General features: G+C 44.8%; 1 protein-coding gene across 2 annotated transcripts in view; it reads right to left on the bottom strand.

The window, feature by feature from the left end:
- PPP1R16B (protein phosphatase 1 regulatory subunit 16B) overlaps positions 1 to 20,504 on the bottom strand; it is a 110,529-nt gene that overhangs the window by 71,289 nt on the left and 18,736 nt on the right. For both annotated transcript variants that reach the window (XM_042858288.2, XM_005295334.5), the window contains one exon: positions 17,561 to 17,968. In XM_042858288.2, the coding sequence (XP_042714222.2) occupies positions 17,561 to 17,807 (247 nt within the window). In that variant the 5' untranslated portion in view covers positions 17,808 to 17,968. The remainder of the gene's footprint in view (positions 1 to 17,560; positions 17,969 to 20,504) is intronic.

Raw genomic sequence — 20,504 nt, 5'->3', positions numbered from 1 at the left:
CAATTCTATTGCTTTTAAAAGGGCTGCGACGCAGTAGAAGATAAGAATGGATTCTGGGATGGGGCACTGTCCCATAGCCTGTGCCTGACCAGTTTGCTGTTTGCATGACGGTCCAACTATGCACCCTTCAGAGAGCATCATGGTTGTAGGTAACCCTGCCAAGCCCAGTGACCATTTCATAATCACACCAACATGAAAGTCCTTTGTGAGCAGGACTGTTACTGAAATAGACAGGGATTCTTTTTTTCCATGCGCTTTAGTGCTTAGATTCTATACTGATGGCTACAGTAGGTAAAAACATAGATTGTTCAGCTCAGTGACCCATCGAGATCTATGCTAAGGAGTGCTATATGACAGTGAGGCATTAGTATTATTACAAAGCCAGGACACGTTTGTTTGGTTTTTTTCTGACATCACTCAGCAGCAAAGTTGGAATTTCATCAGTGTTGCTGCCCACATCAACTGAAGTTAGCTTTAGACTCTGGACCTGCATTGATACCTTGCTAGTGTCTATTTAAAAGCTTTCAAAACATCTGCATGAGAGAGTTAGGAGACTGCCCCAATCTATAGATTCCACTGGGATTGTCCTCCTTTGGTGGAACACCACCCTATTCCTAATGAAGGCTATTTCAGGCAACCCAACCAAATTTAATTAAAAGGAAGAGTGCATTTAGCTGCCTGAGGAGTTTTCCTGAGGTCTGACAGACTGTGCTAATTAAGAGAAACGTACAGAGTTTAAAAAAATCAGGTCTGAAAAGTTCTAAAAGTCACAGAAGGACTCTGAGCTCTTAAATAGGTTAAAACTTACTCTTATAAGTGTTTGACTGAAATCTCCTCCCCTGGCACCCTCACACACACACAGAAAAGAAACTTGTTCTTTGTTCTTTTCCTTCTTAAATCTGATTCCTATTTCTATTATGTGCCTCACATTTTGAGAACACGTGTTATCTTAAAGTGCTGCCTTTACCTCACAGGGGTGTTTAAACTGGAAACTCCTCAGGGCATAGATCCTGTCTTCATGTTTGTCTTGAAAGCACTCTGCGCACGGACGACATTCTAAACAGACGTTTAGCACACTCAGTTTTAAGTGTACTTCAGATCTGCAACAGTAAAAAGGCGTCAATATTACTGTAACACAGAGGCCCATTGGTGGTTCACTATGTGTCAGCAACTCTTATTGGTCCTGACAAATTCACTACACCTAACACATTGCTGTCATATTTATCTGTAGAGAGTGCCTTGTAAGGTATTGAAAGAAAGTCGTTAACACACACTGGTCATTAATATCATTGTGAAACATTGTGTATCACTATATGAGGAATTATGGACACTTACTGATATTATGCTTTAGAGTCTGTATCCAAAGGGAGGAACAGGTTTGCTTCCAGATAGGTAGTTATCTCCCTGTCCCTATGCAGATGAAGCATTGTGAAGCCAAATACACTCCCAGCGATATTTGCATGTAAGTCAATAGGAAAAGCCAGGATGACTGGGGGATGTTAAATCGGCATGGGAAGACACAAGAGACTAAAGCTACAAGGAGTTGTTTTGTCTCTGGGGGCAAAACAATGTGTTTTGGGGAAACATAAGGGGAAGCAACAAGACATTTTGTTATCCTTTTACTGAGGCGTCTCCTGAGGGACACGGGGGGAAGAACCAAGACAATTTGGGCCCTGATTTGATTGAAAATCAATAAGGTTAAGATTCAATCACAGATATTTTTAATAAAAATCAGGGATAAGTTACTGGCACTAAACAAAAATTCAGGGAAGCCCGCGACCTGTCCCTGACTTTTACTAAAAAAATACCCTGACGGGGACGGGGGACTAAGAGTTGGAGCACTACCAGGGGCTAACCTCTGGCAGCTGCTCCAGCCCTGCCGCTACTCCTGTGCCAGGGGCTGACCGCCGCTGCTCCAGCTCCAGCAGGGTTGACCCAACCCCAGCCACTTCTTCAGCCCTGGTGCTGTTGCTCAGGCAGCCCTGGGGCTGACAGCTGCTCCAACCCTGCCGCTGTGGAAGACATCACGGCGGTCCCAGAAATTCCGGAATCCACGATCTCTGAGACATACCCTTAAAAATCAGCAAGTTCTGCAGAAAAACTTTGAGGGTGAGAAAATTGCTTTTAGCCTAAGGATTGTAGCTTGCTAAAGTGTTGATTAGTATCTTAAAAGTATGTTATATAGTTTTATTTATAACCAATACTCTTTCCATTATCTTTACTCAATATCACTTAAATCTCTATATTTGTTAATAAACGTCTCTTTGTTTTATCGTAATTAGATCTCAGTACTGTAATATTAAACAGTGTGAATTCTTACTTCAGCCAAACATGCTGGAGTGTATGCTGTCTCGTTGGAGATAGCAAACTTGGTAATTTTGGTGAGTATCTAGTGACATAGGCTAGGTACTCCCGGGGACTGCTTTGCCAGGGAACACAGGAACTGGGGTGCACCAAACATTACCCATAAGGTGAAGTAAAGAGCTGGTAGAGTCCTGAGAAGTTTATTTTGGGTGACTAACAGACTGAGATGACAGGGAGCTGTCCCCCAGTTTAGCAGCAGCAAATCTCTCTCGGGGAGGCATGGGGGTTACACAGTGACCTACACTTTTGGGCACCCCAAGAAAATGTCACAATTACCCCCTCCATGGGCAGACAGACTCAGATCAGGGACAGCCGTGTAAATCTGCCAGAAAGCACTGCGGCAGGTTTAATAGGCAGCAGGTTTAAAACAAATAAAAGGAAGTTCTTCTTCACACAGCGCACAGTCAACTTGTGGAACTCCTTACCTGAGGAGGTTGTGAAGGCTAGGACTATAACAGCGTTTAAAAGAGAACTGGATAAATTCATGGAGGTTAAGTCCATTAATGGCTATTAGCCAGGATGGGTAAGGAATGGTGTCCCTAGCCTCTGTTTGTCAGAGGGTGGAGATGGATGGCAGGAGAGAGATCACTTGATCATTAGCTGTTAGGTTCACTCCCTCTGGGGCACCTGGCATTGGCCACTGTCAGCAGACAGGATACTGGGCTGGATGGACCTTTGGTCTGACCCAGTACGGCTGTTCTTATGTTCTTATGTCCTGACATGCTCAGGTGGAATCAGTGCAATACTGAAGAGCTGCCACTGCACACTGCAGACCTTTTCCTCTTGAGATCTTCCACACTCTTTTCTGCAGTGGGTCATATTTTGGGATTGGAAAATGTCATTTTATTGAAATAACAAATTCTATGGGGGAAAATGGCTATGAAGAGATTTTCTGATCCGGATAATTGGAAAGAAAATGGTTATTTTGACATATCAAATCTTGGGTCAGTCAGCATCAAAATTTTACAATCTGGATATTTCCAATTGAAAACTTGGGAATTTTGTTTTGCAAAAAGTGTTGCTAGGTTTTGTTCCAGTTCAGAAGGGAGAGTCATTCTGAGATGCTGCATCTTCCCATAAAAGGAAATTTGTTTTTCAAACAGCTCTAATTGTGTAACTAATTAGGACAAAGCAACAGCACCGTGAAGCTAGCAAGTCCCCGCTACGAACCAGGATTAAGGTAAAACATGGAGGAGCAAGGTGGTTGGGTGGGGTTGCTTTCAACTTTACTCCAATAGCCAGTCGGTCATTAGATCTGCTCTCTTCACTCCTCTTCTTAGAGACTGGGCAAGAGTCGTCCTTATTAAAAGGACCTATCCTCTTGCCTGCCCAATGCCCAGGCATACGCAGCAGCATTAATATGATCTCTAGAAACATCCAGTTTCCTGTGGTGACTCAGATCTTTGGGGCAGCCAGGCTGGCATCCTGCTTCAAGGAGCAAACAGACTTTCTGACTTGGCCCAGGCAAGGTGAAAAGGGGGCATTCCCTTCCTGGGAGAACAGGTGGGTCAATAGCCCACTTGGAAAAACTAAAGGGACAGGTTTAGCAAAAGATAATAAGCCAAACTCTGGGACACTGTAAAATGTGGTATACAGTATATGCTGAATGTGAAGGGAAAAATATTACAGCTGGACCCCATTTCACCTTCAGCTAGTGTTCCAAGTGAGGGCAGTTTACACCAGTCTGGGATTTTCTGGAGGGCAACTTCAGGGATAAGCAGTCGCAAGCCCCCCTTGACTTCAATGGAAGCTGCCTCTGCTTACTGCAGGCTGCATCTGATCTATTGTTTCCTAATTAAGGGCAGCAGTGCTGGGACAGTCAGCAATGTACTGGTTTTCCTCTGGCCCTAGAGATAACAGAGTTAAACTGGCAGCATGGCAGTGTTAAACTGCAGCTTGTTTGCTGGCGTATTTACTAGCCATGGGGTGATGGGGAATAAGGTAAACCAGGCTCGGGACACTTTTAATGATCCTTCCAGAATCTGATTTTTTGCCAACTCATTCTTAAGAGGTGATAAAGTTTCCCAAACTCAGATTACTTACAGCTTGGGAAACACATGGCCAGGCTCCAGCGGAAAGCAAACACCAGAGAAACAGGAGCATTGCAGTAGGTCATCAGGAGCTACCTTGACAGTTGCCATAGCAACTGGTATTAAATAAGGAATTAGAGCATTCTTCAGGGAAGCGGGAGAACTGCAGCCAGTGAGATCCGAAGCAAAACCGAAGAGTGAGGAGAATGAATATAAGTGAGTGGCAGGGGATACAGGATCAGCATCATTTACACAAATACATACATGCAGTTACTCAGCCATGCTATGGAGATACCTATAAATACACTAAGACACCTGATCACAGCCTAAGCCCTAAAGAGCAGGTACTGCCACTGTAAATGTATACAGGCTGACCAGGGCCAGGTTTGGCTACGTCTACACTTCAAATGCTACAGCGCATCAGGGTAAACACTCACTACAGCGATGGTTTGGGAGGCGTTCTCCTGTCAGCGTAGTTAATCCACCTCCCTGAGAGGCGGTAGCTAGCTCGACGGAAGAATTCTTCCATCGACCCAGCACTGTCTACACGAGGGGTCAGGTTGGCTTGACAATGTCACTCAGATGCGTGGATTTTTCACAACCCTGAGCCATGTAGCTGGGTCAACCTTCCTTTTTAGTGTAGCCCAGGCCTCAGGCCTGAAGCCAGGGCAGGGATTTAAGTCTGGACAGAATAAAGCGGATTACCTCTAAATTTCTCCCTGGGCAGGAGAAAAGGGAAAAAGAAAAGCCTGCAGGCATGTTAAATTGCAGCACATAGTCCATGGGCTGATTCTCTGCTCCCTATGAACTATCTGCAAGCATGATTCCCCCGCCTCTTGAGGAAAGACAGACATGTGAGGGCTCTCCCCACCGTCAGGATGGCTTCTCCTCCTTGTAAAGTCACCAATACTGATTTACAAACCCCACGACCAATACAAAGTGTAGTATGTTTAGCTCTAGACCGCAATGCCTTTGTGTAATGCAACTTTAGATGTCCAAGACCACTATCCATGTAGCGAGACAGCCGCTGTTTTGTTCTAGGTTGCTGTCACCACCTATTACACAGGAGATATCTTACGATCACTCCAGGTGCCTTTATTTTTGCTCTTTTGTGGTTTTCTTTACTGAAGGAGCTGGAAAACATAGGTGGTTGCTATTTGAGTGCGGGCAGTAACAGAACAGTGGGCTGGTGAGGTGGAGGAAGAGCTAAGTTTTGCTTTCTGCAGTAACTTCCATGCTGCCATCCCCATTTTAGCTAGCTGATATCTATTCTGTGATACCAATTCCTCTTCAGTTACAGACCCTCCAATTGGGCAGCCAGACCAAAAGATACCTTTCAGAGTCTGAGCTAGTAGCTGGAGCAGGGACTGGAAACCAGCTACTTTGGGTTCCAGGCCCAGCTCTGCAAGTGACTCACTGACACCTTGGGCTGTGCCTCAGTTTCCCCATTTGTAAACGAGGTTAATAAAGTCTCCCTTGGGGGAGTCGTGACATTTAATGTGCTTCGAGGTAGTTGGCTGTAAGGTGCTGTGTACATGCAAATTATTATTATTTGAGTCTTGGAAATTATGACCTTTGATATATGGTGGCTACAGGATATTAAAGCATAAACAAGAATCCCTAAGGGGCTGGCTTGATGGCAGTTACCATCGCCTGTTGGGCATGTGCATTGCCACGTGTTTCCCAACATCAGCCATTCCTGACGGCTGAGGAGGGTGTCCCTTCTAGTTCTTCGCAGTTGTGACAGGGGGCACTAACAGGTTAAAAGGGAAAGGTTTAGCACTTTGTTTTGGGCACAAACATCCCCCACCCACCCACTTCAACTAAGGTAACATTAATAATCTGCCTTGAGCTGACAAAAGCCATGACATTTCTAGCTAAGGCTGCTGCTGTGTCCTCGGCTTGGCTTGCTGAGATCTGGCAAGGCAGAGTTTGCGGAGCAGATGGTGACCTTACCTGCCGTACCTCACAAGCACACAATCTTAACTCTGAACTGCCTCAGTTTTTCCCTCTTGGCAGGAAACCCTTCACATTACGTGGTGCAACTGCAGCAAGAGTTTCCCCCAAATCCTATCAAACCAGAGAAACCCTTTAACTTCAGTCAGCACCTAGGAACGATACAAACCACAATGAAACTTACATTTCAGACCATAGATGACATGCTTCATCTCTCAGTTAACATGTCCATGGGACAACGGAACCAATCTCCACATTCCCATTGAAATAATGGGATTGTTAAAACAATATTAAGTATTGTTTGCAGTGTTGCTGAAGCCGTGTTGGACCTAGGACATTAGAGAGACAAGGGGGGGGTGAGGTAATATCTTGTATTGGACCAGCTTCTGACCTGAAGAGGAGCTCTGTGTAGCTCAAAAGCTTGTCTCTTTCATCAACAGAAGATGGTCCAATAAAATATATTACCCCACCCACCTTGTCTCTCTAATACAGTAAAAGCTTTGTTATCCGGCATGTTGGCGGTATGGGGAGTGCCGGTTAGTCAAAAATTCCAGTTAACTAAGAGTTATACTTACCAATGGAATACCAATTGTCAAAGAATTAGAATACAATAAAATGAATAAAGTATAAAATAGTACACTGGTACTCATCAATCCAGTAGTCATACTGCACTGCCGAGTGGTTGGTTTCTTGAAGCACTTAAGTGTAGACAGGTAAAGTTTTCTATACAGTAGGTTATCTTATGACACTTCATATCACTATGGGCAGCGCATGGTGTACACCCAGATCACTAATAATACCCTTAACACTAAAACTATACTGAACATAATTTAATCTTTCTTTGATGATTCAGAAGGCACTTCAGGATCTTGCAGTGTCTCAGGGTCATCATTATCAATATCAATATTGTAGCTGTAGATGGTGTAGGAGATTGGGCTGAATCTGTAATGACCCTGTGACACACCCTGGAAGTTGCTTTTTTGAATAAAACCCTGGTATCAGCTTGCTTACTTGTCTTCTGCCTCTTTTGCATAAAAGTAGAGTGCAGAATGTGCAATTGCATAACCTCCTGGGCAGTATACTAGTCCCGGTTACTAGACTGAAGATGTGTATTGGGAGATATCAGAAATGCTGGTTAATAGAGCTTTCTGGCTGATAAAGTGCCAGATAATACAGCTTTTACTGTATTACATATTGTGATATGTAATAGCAGCCTCAAACACTGACATCCTGTTCCATCCCCACACTAACCAGGACAATACACTGTTTGACTGAGACAATATCATACTCGGACAATTAATCAGTGGGATTATCCATGCTAAAGGAGTCTGTTTAAACCAAGCCTATACAGACTAGAAGTGTGCAGCACACATGATCAACAGTAACTGCAGCTAATGGGAGTTAATGGCTGTTCACAGCCTGACAACTCAGCTGTTTTAAGAGGTGGTTCTTGTTTAAAAAGTACAAGAGTAAAGACTGAACCTGCCAAAGTGTGTCAGGTTTTAAAAGTGAAACCAGGGAGACAAAGCTGCTGAAACTGGCCTCCAAACCACATTTTTTCCAACACTTTAGAAGCAGCTTAACCAATTTAAGCTACTTTTGTTAAGAAACAAAATCCAGGAGTTGGCAAGAGCCATTGGCCAAGTCCGGATCCACTTAAAATGCTCTGGACCACAACTGAATATTCTCTGTTAAGAGGAACAAGTAGTTTGTCTATATAGGAGTTTTTAAAAAACAATATGAATTATTTTCAGTGATTGAAGACATCCATACAAAAGTATTATTTTCAATGTTGCCATTCAGCAATATATTGGAAACCCAACCACTGCATGGCGGATACTCAGCTAGGACTTGATAATGGATCCATAGCAGTCAAGGTTTTACCCTGGACTCCTGTGAAAGTGGGATTGGGTCTGTAGTTTGCAAAACAAAAAACAAACCAGAAAATGAGTTGAATATTAACAGAACATGAAATTCTAGTTTCATTGTGTAAGATGAGAGAGAATGCTGGGACAGAGCATGAACACAGGCAAGGATTTTTGTTTTTTTCAATATTTGGGCCACAATTTTCAAGCCAGGGTACCTAAAGTTAGGCTCCTAAGTCCGACTGAAAGGGGCTGTGCACTTTTGGTTTCTATTGCAGTTAACAGGAGCTGCAAGTGCTCAGCACTTCTTTAAAAAAAAAATCACTCTCCCCCGACCCCCCTTTTTTGTTGTTGTGGTGCTGTGTGTGGCTTTAGGAGCCGAAAGTTTGAGAATTTTGGCCTGGATTTTTATTTTGACAGAGCATCTGGACATGGTGACGGGCACGTTAGACAGAGCCAGACACCCCTCTGTATGGTCTGTCATTTCAGATGCCTTGAAACAGAAAGCGCACATGCCATAAAGGGCTCTCCTCAGTGGAGAGTGTAAATGCTTTAAGTAGAGCTGGTTGGGAATTTTTCAATGAAATATCTTTTTAGAAGGAAAATGCTGATGTCAAAACCAAGAGAAAAAGTTTTGATTTTGAAAGTTTTGCATTTTGATGTTTTGGAAATGAAACATTTCGTTTCAATTCAAAACTACTTTTAGTTTAAACATTTAAAGTAATTTATAGTAAAAAAAAGGAATTAAAGGTCAACATTTGAATGAAATGTTTTTATTGACTTAATCTGAAATTTTCTATTTGCAAAAAATGTCACAGTTGATTTTTCATCCCTATTCAGGACAGGGAAAGTTTTTGAAATCTCAAAAGTCTGACAGGACAGGAACACAGTTTGCTGCCTCGCTCTGACTTCAAGCAGCCAGGAAGAGTCATCTACTTGTTAGAACATCAGACTCACTCCCAAGTTCTGATGTCATTGACAATTGCTTAATTGCCCTACGTCAGCCAGCCTGGTTGTAATCATATCCACAGATTGTATGAGCATGTAATAGAAGCACACACCTCCACTAATTTACCATTAAAATAATTTCACCTTTGCCGACAAGACTGACACTGACGTTTCCCTTATTGGTGTGCTAGAAGTAATGGATTTTAGTGCCCAAGAAGCTAAAAAATGTGTGTATTATTGAACAGAGACCTTACACATTTAGGGTTTGATTAATTTATTAAATATATATCCTGATTGGGGACAACTAATTTTTTTCAGGCCCTTCAAGGCAGCACAGAAGCCAGCAGAAAAATCCCCCTCCAACAGGTAAATGCACTTGCTGATAAAACACCTTCAAGTTTGACTACATGCAGGAAAAACTGAGTAAAAGGCTTCAGGAAACTAATCATGTGGGTGGAAAATGAAGACACCTCATAAAAGTTTTTTTAGTAACAAGGGAACAGATCACATCAGCTTGGAAAGGTTAGGGAAAGCAATTTATAGACGCTAATTAGGGCCTCTTTAAAATGCTTTTGTAATTGACAAGGTCAGTTTTATACTAGACTCATAGACTTTAAGGTCAGAAGGGACCATTATGATCATCTGGTCTGACCCCCTGCATGCTGCAGGCCACAAAACCGTCCCTACCCTTCCCTTGACTCTGCAGATGAAGTCCCAAATCCTGTGTCTTGGTGACTTCAATTTTCAGATGGTGCAAAGAAAAGAAAACAACATGAACTGCCCTGGGAGACTGCTCATTCAGAGCATAAGATTCTACTGCAGCTTTATGGAGGTTTTCAAGGGTCATCATAAGGGAAATGCCAGTGTTATAACTGTAACCTAGGTAAATATTTATTTACTTGGTGTGAATTCAGGGCCCGATCCTGAAGCCCTACCCAGGCAAAGCTTCCCATAGACATGAACATCTGCCTCAGGCCTCTGGCTTGGATCCATGCGTAAGAAACTCCACAGCATTTAGAAAAGACTCATGCTTGGTTTCAGTGAATGCTGCCTCCACTATTGCTATCCCACATGTTCAAGTCAAGAGATTTTTTTTTAACTAAATGTGAAGATTTGATTTGTCTTCTGTTTGCAACTCTTTAGGTTTTGCGTTTTCAAGCTTCCACACAAAGAGAAAGACCAGAAAGTTATACGAGAACCCCAACTTTTACTTTGAGAATAACTCTAAATGGTGGGGCTTTAAGAAATAGCACCTAATTTCAAGTCATGTGAGTTGGCAATACTGGACCTCCCGCACTTTCCAGCAGGCACTCCAATCTGATTAGTTTACCTCCCCAGCCAACCAAGGCACTTAACAGAACAGAACCTCCTGAAGTTGCTACAAGGAAATCTCTTGCTTTGCTGTGCATGCAAGTGGGAACTGTGAGCGCAAATTGGTAACAGCTGTGCAGTTACCCAATCTGTGAGCAAATGTAGCATGTTCCAGGTACTGAGCGCACACACCTTTTTCCAGGCACAGCCACCCTGCATGCTTTCAGGAGAAGAGAGGCCTCAGTTTTTAGTGTCTCAGTGGTAGTTTCCTATTTGATTGTCAACTATTTGGTATTATTTTCATCGTTCAGTGTTCTAGAAAGTATTAATTGGGTCACAGTCCTGTAGACTGAAGACTTCCATTCACAAACTAGGTATAGCATTGCTTCCACCACACTGTTCTGCCAGTGAGTTTAACCATGGATTTGGCAGGACTACCTCCAAAAGTGAGTGAGGAACTCGTTCTGTAGGGTACTTCTACTCCAAATACAACTTGTGCATGAGGTAAATCAAATCACTAAAGCCTTAGAAATTGTCTCCATTGCCTTCTTTAATCAGGTCCTATTTAGGTTTTCTCCCTTGGAGAGAATGTACTTGTGTTCACCTTCCACCATGGAAGCTGGGCTGGCTACTCACCCTTTCACAAAGAGTGAAACCAGCTTGTAGGGATTGTCATCCTGCAAGAATACTTTCCATTCCAAAGCTACTCACAGCAGCTTTCACAATGAAACCAACAAAACCACCATACCTGCTCTCCAGAGTGCATTTCTGAAGTTCCAGATGCTGGCCAGAAAGTTATTAGAACTTGGCACAGCTGGACATCTGCTATGATGTCAGTAGGAAGGAAAACCTTCAGATAACACTGGGAAGGGTGGGTGGTTCCCAGTTAACTCACAGGGCAAGTAAATGAGTAGCAGGGAGAGCAGTGTATGGGGGCTATATATAGTTCCACAGAGGCCAATGATGTCAGTCTTGATTGTCTGTCCAGTTTTCCCACCACACACTGCTGTGCTCTCCTACTGCTCCTTATGCAAGGAAGAATCCCCGGTAAAAAGTCTGCAAGCCCACTCCCTTATCTTGTAAATCTCTGCTGAAAAGCCACCTAGGCCATGACACTCCGAACGAGGCAGCTGGTGTGCTGCCCATTAGGCTGATCACATGTCTGCTGTTTTGTCTTAAACATTAATCATAAGCCCTTTCTGGGCAGAAACTGGTTTTAGTTCATGTTTGTACGAACCTAGTACGATGGAGCCCTGGCCTCTAGACATGACTGCAGTGCAAACACTGGTAGTTATTTGTAAGAGGAAATGGTAAGGCTCAGCAGCATTTCTTGTTCTAACCCACATCTAACTTTCTTTAACAAATACCTTTTGGGTTGACACTTGTATTATGACAACTGAGCAAAACAGCTGCTGCTGCTGCTTTCAGTTATAGCAGTGTAAAAGTAAAAGAAGCCAGAAAAGGTAAAGACCTGTTAAATCACCCAGTCTGTCCCCTGGAGCACATGCAGGATTGTTCCCTAAAGGATACTTTATGATTTTTCATCCAGTCTAGTCTCATGTTACAAGGCTTCTACCACTTCCCTTGGGAGGTTATTCCACAGCTTAATAGATCTCCCTGCTAACCTGATATTCAGTCTAAGTTTTCCCCTCCCTATTTTCACTCTGTTACTCCCAGTAATACCCTTTTGTTCCGCTTTGCAAATGTCAAATGTATAAACTGCAAGAAGAGGAATTTAAACCACTGTGTTCCCCAACCTAGTTACCTCTGAGCCAAAATATACACCTGGCTCTTTAATTCTTTCCCCAAACTAATTTCTCAGCCTCATGATCATTTTTATTGACCTTCCCTTGAACAGCAGGAGCTTCCATAAAAATAAAACATCTGGCTGTGGCCCCTAAAAGTCAGCTGAAAACTGATGAAGCAAAATTCTGCCTCCTAAAACAGGTGTAGGGCATTTGCCGAGGATCTGGCTTCGCTTGTTCTAAACTATTAAGAATTCCTCTGCCAGGGAATTCTATACTTGGCAGCTGCAGTTAGATTCCACCCACCCTTTGTACTGGCTACTCAGGAAGAACAAAAGGGACCAGAATAGGGACAAAACCTGGTCTGTAAACTATTTTTAGACTTGAAAAATGAACACAGTACAACCCCATTGAGTTGAAGTATTCCAGAGGCATCTGAAATATTCAGCTAAATGGGGAAGCAAATGTTGCACTGGGGATATGATTCCTCTGCATTCCTTTCTTTTCCCCCCTGCCCCCAGCCTTAGCTAAGGGATTCGATACAATACGGTTTCTTTGATTTTCCAGCTAACATTGAAAGTGCCTTTTTCACATGTGGTCTGATTTGAATTTGTGAAGCGACGAGTAAGAGGAACATCCTGCCACACGGGCGGAGCCAAAGGAAAGGTGTCAGAGTGGTAACACTACATTTAAAGAGATCAGACATGGATTTTCCCATTAAATAGAAGAGTTTCAAGCCCCAAACTGCATGCCCACCTCCTCCTCCCCACACAACCCACAGGGTATGCCTGTGAGCAACGTTAAACTGCTTTCTAGAGGACCAGTGAGTTTCAGGGTCAGAATGATTAGCAGGTGTCCAGAGATGGTCATCTTCCCTGTAGACACCTCCATCAGCTACAGCTAGGAAGGGAATATTAAAGGACCAGGCTATAAGCCAGTTCACCATGCAGTTGATCCACTTCACTGCCCATGCACAACTGGGGACTTTTCCCAGGTATATGGCCAACATTCTGGACATCAGAACCCAGCCGGCCAGGCTGGTGTGCTGTATTCAGATCCCTTTCCTAGCTGGAAGTGGCCTTGGCGCTACAAGCTAAACTAAGACCAGATGCCAAGGTGACCAGTTACGCTTTGCAGAACAATTTCTCTCAATTTCAAAGTTCTTGACAGAGCTGGTCAGGAATTTTTCAAAAAAATGTTTGGCAGATAATGCCTGTCTGTCAAAAACTGAACCTTTTGGCAGGAACGTATCAGCTTTAACTTTTGTCAGGAAAGGTTTCACCCCCCCGCAGGGCTGAAATTCGGGTCAGAATGTATGTGTACGAGACACATCACCAGAAGAGCCAGTAGCCCAGTGGTTATGGTACTCATGTCTGATTCAGAGCAAGGTCTTGAGCCTATGCCTCTCCACTCCCTAACCACTCGACATTCGGCTATTCTGGGCTGGGACACATGGGTTTTCATGAACAATTTTGAAAGCTCTCAGTTGCAGTGATACACAATAGGCGTTTGTTTGTTTTTAAATCTCTACAATTTCCACCCAGCTCTACTCTTGTCTCAGTACAGTAGAGGCTGCAGTAAAGTTTCAGAGCAGAAAACTACGTGGCCAGACTGGTTTGATCTTCCTCTATTTGAGCCAGTCACAATGTATTTTCTATTGTGTGTGTGTGCACACCACTACTCTCTCTGGGGTGGATTAGCCAATCTGCTCAAGCATTTGATAGTCACTCTCAACTCTTTGAAAAAAAGCCTTGATACCATGACATCTAATGGTGATTCTTTAGTTCATATGACGGGGGGGAACCAGGTCTTTGGAACTCACGGGCATAGGACATGTTTCATATTTGATACCACACGTGGATAGTTTAGATGGCATCCATTATGTGGTTTTCAGTCATGGATTTGTTACACTTGAGTACGATCCCACAAGGAAAGACATTTTGACAAGCTGTCTCTGAGACAGGCATAAGGAGTGAGTTCCCTCTCAGACCCAAACAACCCTCAAGTTCCCCCCAAGGATCTGTACTGGGACCTGTGCTGTTCAACGTATCCATTAATGATCTGGAAAAGGGGGTGACCAGTGAAGTGGCAAAGCTTGAAGATTATACAAAATTATTCAAGATAGTTAAGCAAATCAGACTGTGAGGAACTACAGAGGGAGCTCACAAAACTGGGTGATTGGACAACAAAATGGCAGATGAAATTCAATGTTGTTAAGTGCAAAGTAATGCACATTGGAAAAAATAATCCCAACTGTACATATACAAGATGGGCTCTAAATTACCTGTTAACACCCAAGAAAAGAGATCTTGGAGTCACTGTGGATAGTTCTACAAAAACTTCTGCTCAATGCACTGCAGTGATCAAAAAGACTAACAGGGTGTTAGGAACTATTAGGAAAGGGATAGAAAATAAGATTGAAAATAACAAATGCCACTATATAAATCCATGGTGCGGCCATCTCTCAAATACTGTGTCCAGTTCTGGTCACCTCATCTCAAAAAGGATATAGTGGAACAGGAAAAGGCTCAGAGAAGGGCAACAAAGATGAACAAGGGTATGGAACGACTTTCATACCAGGAGAGACTAAAAATATTAGGGCTGTTAATCTTAGGAAAGAGACAACTAAGCGGGTGATATGATAGAGGTCTATAAAATCATGACTGTTGTAGAAAAGTGTTATTTACCCTTTCCCACAATACAAAAACCAAGGGTCGCCGATGACCTTAATAGGCAGCAGGTTGAGCAGAAACAAGAGGGAGTAATTTTTCACACAACTAACCTGTGGAATTCATTGCTGTGGGATGTTATGATGGCCAAAAATATAACTGGGTTCAAAAAAGAACTGGATAAGTTAATGGAGAATAGGTCCATCAATGGCTACTAGCCAAGATGGTCAGGGATGCCACCCCATGCTCAAGATAACTTGAAACCTCAGACTGTCAGAAGCCGGGAGTGGAAGACAGGGGAGGTCACTCCACAATTGCCCTGTTCTGTACACTCCCACTAAAGCAACGGTCAGAGACAAGATCCTGGACAAGACGACCATGGTCTGACCCAGTCTAGCAGCTCTTATGCTCTTAACCCCCAACCTCTATGATCCAAAGCCAGCAGATGCAGAGATACTGAGGTCTTTAACAATACTGATGGTCTTTGACCTCTTCTAGCCTCAAGACTCAGTAGGCAGAAGTCCAGACATATTGTGTGAGAGAGGAACACTACCCTATTTAATGAAAGTATTTCATGTCACTCACAGCTGGGCCATCAGTTTAAAATATACAGAACAGCAATACAAGTGGCTGCCACCTACCTGCCACCACCAAAGGAGGCCAGCCAGGCAGCAACTAACTTACCATTTATGTCATACGTCATAAGATCTAATGGACTGGTTTTCACAGTACAAAACCACCACCGTTATTCATAATTGGCCTCATAGTTAGCATTCTCCAAGAAGCCAATTATTCGTGAAACAGAGTCAGGGTTGAGAAACTGTGGCTCAGCAGCGGGGGCGGCTGTAACCCAGTTAAACTCGCAGAGTAAAAATACATATACGTAAGTCAGTCTCCAAAGGATTATTATAGGTCTGCCAAGACCCACCTGCCAAGGGTCAGACCGGGATTCCATGCACAAAAGCAGTGCAGTGTATACTGCTTTGCAAAATGCACTACAGAGATATGAAAGACACTGCTCTACAGGAAATCCAATCTATCCCAGGCTAGGTCTACACTACGGGGGGGAGGGGTCGACCTAAGATACGCAACTTCAGCTATGTGAATAGCGTAGCTGAAGTTGCGTATTTTAGGTCGACTTATCTGGCTGTGAGGATGGCGGCGAGTCGACCGCTGCCGCGCTGCCATCGACTCCGCTTCCGCCTCTTGCTGCGGTGGATTTCCGGAGTCGATGGCAGAGCCATCGGGGATCGATTTTATCGCGTCTTACTAGACGTGATAAGTCGATCCCCAATAGATCGATTGCTACCCGCTGATCCGGCGGGTAGTGAAGACGTACCCTCAGACTCAACCACTGTCACACCCATTAAGTACAATATGCCTTTATGAGGGGCTAAAAGGAATACATGAAGGTACCTCAGTGAGAACAACCATGGGAGGACTTTTGGGGAAAATTCCTTGCAGAGCAGACCAAGTTACCTCTTCCCCCCCCACCAACATACATACACCTTAAACCCCTGTGCAGAAGCCAAAGGAGTCAACCTCAGTCCTTATCCATGCACACCTTAAGTGTGCGACTACCACTACACTCCCCAAAGGAGGTGGGATGGGAAAAGGGAGGTATATACCAGCTGGCAGACAACACGCTGCCACATGCAAGAGAGGAGAGGGCTCCTACTCAGACAGTCTAGGCTAGAGATTAGATGCCAGAATATAAACCTGCACTGGCAGACCTAAAATGAAACTCAGCAAGGTTCCAGGCATCTCCACTTATCCATGTAAGTGCCAGTAGACTAGATACAGCTTCTGCTATGATAGGACAGTACTCCCGTCAGCAGCTGCCGGGGCTGTTCTCTTGCTCCTCAGCATGGGAATTTCAATTCTAGTTTTCAGTACAGTTAGTCAGAGAGATTGTTCAGACAGTTTCCTTGACCACAGACAGCGTAGTGGAGCTAGATTAAAGTCACATACATGGGAGGTGGCGATTGTAGTACTGGGCGACAGGGGAAGGCTGGAGTAAATACAACACATTGCTTTAGGGGAAGGCCAGGTCAGGGTACATTCTGCTTAGCTACTATGGCAGGGGATTGGGAGTCAAGCTGATTGGGGTTCTATTTCCAGCTCTGACACTGATTTGCTTTAGGACCTTGGGCAAGTCACTCCACCACCCTGTGCCTCAATTCCTCCATCTCTGAAGTGGAAAGAGACACTGACACACCTCCCAGGGTGCTGGGAGGCGTCTTTTATCCATGTGTACAGCACTTTAAGAACTTCCTGCAGAAGTGCAGAGTAATAGGAATTGGTAGCTCCCCTGCCATGTGGGGCAGAAGTACCCTAGGCCAGGTGCACCTGGCCCTGCATGGGAGGGTTGGATAGAGTGAAAGGAGCCTCCCCCCGAGGCAGGATCTAGCCTGTACCCCCATCACATACTTGGGCCACCTTCTGACATCAGTCTAAGGAAGTGTAACTTTCCACACAGACCACACCACCTTAGCCTATCCGTGCTGCCGGGCATAGTGCCTTCACTACAGGAAATGCCAGCCCACAGGGGCAGTGCTTCTGTACAGACACCACTGGAGGTGGCCCTGCACACTGCATGGAGGTACAGCAGGTTCACAGGTTGCCAAACCATAAGGACTTTGCCAGACACAGGCACCCCCAGCAAGTCCTACCTTCCTCCACATCATTCCTCAGCGATGCCTCCAGCAAAGCAACGCTGGCCTCAAAGGACACCTTCTTGCGGCTGACAGCGCTCCTCCTCTTCTCATGCTTCCGCTTCTTGTGCTGCATCTCCTTCTCGTACTGCGCCCACTTCTTCAGCTGCTGAGCCCTGCGCTTCTGAGCTGTCCGCAGCCGCTCCAACGTGGGCACCTTATCCAACAGCTGGAGTTCTGTCAGGAGATCCACGTGGGCGTCCATTGGCTCTGCTGGGAGAGATGGAGGGCAGGCCCAGGATGGCCCTGCTGGAGCGATATCCCACAGTAGGTGCTCTGCGCATCAGCAGCCCAGCACTATACTAGCATCCTGGGGCTGAGCTGTGATCGGTGCATCCTAATCTCCACGGAGCACATGGTGGAACCCTGAGAAGTGAAGGAAGGAACAAGGCTAAGTTTCCAACAGTCCCATTCAGAAAAGTCACCATTCCCAGCCCAATGGAAAAAAACCCTCTCCTGATAACAGCTACCATCTTAAAGAAGTTTCCATTTTGCTGCCATTGTAACCCAGGCCTGCTTGGTGTGGTGCTCCATCCCCCTCTAGTGACACCGAGACCATCTAGAGATTAATGAGTCTGCTACAACCTCAGCTAAGAGGCATGTGGCTTGAGGCTCACGCACTGAGCTTGAGAGGTCCCAGGTTCAATCCCATCCACCAACGGCCAGGATCTGATGGTGTTACACCATGTCAAGGCTTTTAACTACAAAACTTGGTAACGCGGTGTGCAATTGTCACCTACCAGCTGGACGGTACCTAGTGAAACCCACTTGAAGATGTTGTAGTTTTAGTTGGGGCGAATTGCACATTAGAGCACCAGGGAGCTCCCTGAGGCCATGACTCACCTATGGGCTCCTCTGGCATAACACAAACTATACACTTAAGAATCTGAGGATCCCCAGCCTCACTGTACTTGAGGCACCAGGGGAGTTAGTTTCACCTCTCACAGCAGCCCACTTGTTTATGACAGCTCTAGATTGCCTCCAGCCTGATGAAGCTATTGCCAGTTGTGTTACAGTCGTCTCTAGTGGCCCCATCGGGCTAGACACTCTACAGACACACAGCAAGAGTCCCTGTCCTGCAGAACTTACAACATCAGGTAGTAAGACAAAGAGCAGAAGATAAAATAGAGGCATAGAGCACGTCAGTGGCAGAGTCAGGAACAGTATCTAGGTCTGAGACCCAGTCTAGTGCCCCAGTCACTAGACAAAGCGGCCTGGAGTGTCAAAATAAGGCAAAAGCTAGAGATTGGAGACCTACAAGTCACCCAGTTCATCCCCCAAGGCCAATGCAGTAGAGACACACGCAGTGACAATCAAGGTGTTAATGTTACCTTGTGCTCTCCTCACCTCTGTTGTTATATCCACCAATGACTTCACTTTAGTGCCATTGTATACTGAGGCAGGGCCTGTCTGCATTGTGTGCACAGCACCCAGCATAGTTAGGCTCCAAATCCCAAACCGGGGCTGTAGAGGAACTACCACAAAACCAAACACAGCGAAGGGTTTTGCTGCTGACAGACCTAATACGTTGGGAAACCGTTTTTTAAGTGACAGGATTTTTATCTCTTAACCGCTTGCAGCCCAAAGGGGGGTGTGACAGAATGTGGGGATTTCACACCTGAGCCTGCACTCTGTCACCACCTAGCTCCCCCTGGAGACAGCTGACTGGGGTAATTAAAGATAATTAGCTAATCAGGCTGGTGGGCTGGGTGAGCTACCAAGCCAATTAGCCCGTCAGCTTAAGGCTAATCAAGAGGTGCAGGAAGGAAATGCCAGGAAGAGAGGAACAGCCATACTCAATATACTGCACATTCCTCTACAGGAGATGAATCTGAGATACAGTTAATGAGGCACAAACAAGTTGCCTCAGTGATGAGCTAGTTTCCGCTAAATGTACCAATACACAGTGTATATGATTGCAAAGTCCCAACGTAGATCCAAAGCCTGTCAAAATTAAGGTATATTTACAGGCCACTATGTTAAAGCCTCATATTAAAAGAGCTGGTCAAGTTTCCTATCACCATCCTTCCCTCCAAACCTCTTCCAAGCAAGTCTGACCACATTAGATACTGGGGGTTCGTTATGCACAATCTGCAAATGCCTGAAAATTTGGAGGATTGTAATCAAATGGTGACTAAAGGTGGCAGGAACATTCCTCGCTCACCCGCCACTTCAAAACAGAGAGAGATCAGCATTGCTGCTAAGCAGAAGTGGTGCTAAAAGCCTCAAGGCCCTTTGGGACAGACAGTATTTGCAAAACACAAAGGCAGTCTGAAACAGATCTAGTAAATCCTCAAGGCAGCTTAAATCCTAGTCAAACCAAACTATGTACAGGCATGTGCCTCTGCTAGACCTCGGTCCTCTTTGAATAACACAAGCCAGTCCAGCCAAGCATGATTTATCCATGGCCCACAAAGATGTTTCTGAAGAATAAATTCTTCCCCTTTGGAATGCACCAGATTGTACCAAATGGTGGATAGTTTCACAAGGTTTATACGTGGAAGGATACCCCTAGGCTCCATACAACAGCATTATCATCCCCATCCACCTTCCTGCAAATACCTCCAGAGGCCTTTGATAAAGGATTCAATCCTTTCTATAAATACCTCCGCAGACTCTAAACAAGACATTCCGCTTCCTCTGCAAGTTACTCAGGCTGAAAGCTGGAACCCTGCGTTCCAATACAAATCTAACTTACAGGAGAGCCAAAGCATGCAGGTTGGTCCTGGGCTGCTCTTGTTGAAACAGTCATGCGCAGAGACACCAGAATAAGGCCTAAGTGCTGCTTCAGTGGCACATGTGAGCCTGAGTTTGTGGGCTTCAGTCGGAGTGGAACACAAGGTCAAAGGCACCTGAGCGTAGTACATAATTCTACCCTTCTGGGAGAATTCCTTGGAGGGGG

Source organism: Chrysemys picta, chromosome 13 (genome assembly GCF_011386835.1).
Source record: "Chrysemys picta bellii isolate R12L10 chromosome 13, ASM1138683v2, whole genome shotgun sequence".
Lineage (NCBI taxonomy): Eukaryota > Metazoa > Chordata > Testudines > Emydidae > Chrysemys > Chrysemys picta.
This window is presented reverse-complemented; position numbering and strand designations above follow the sequence as displayed.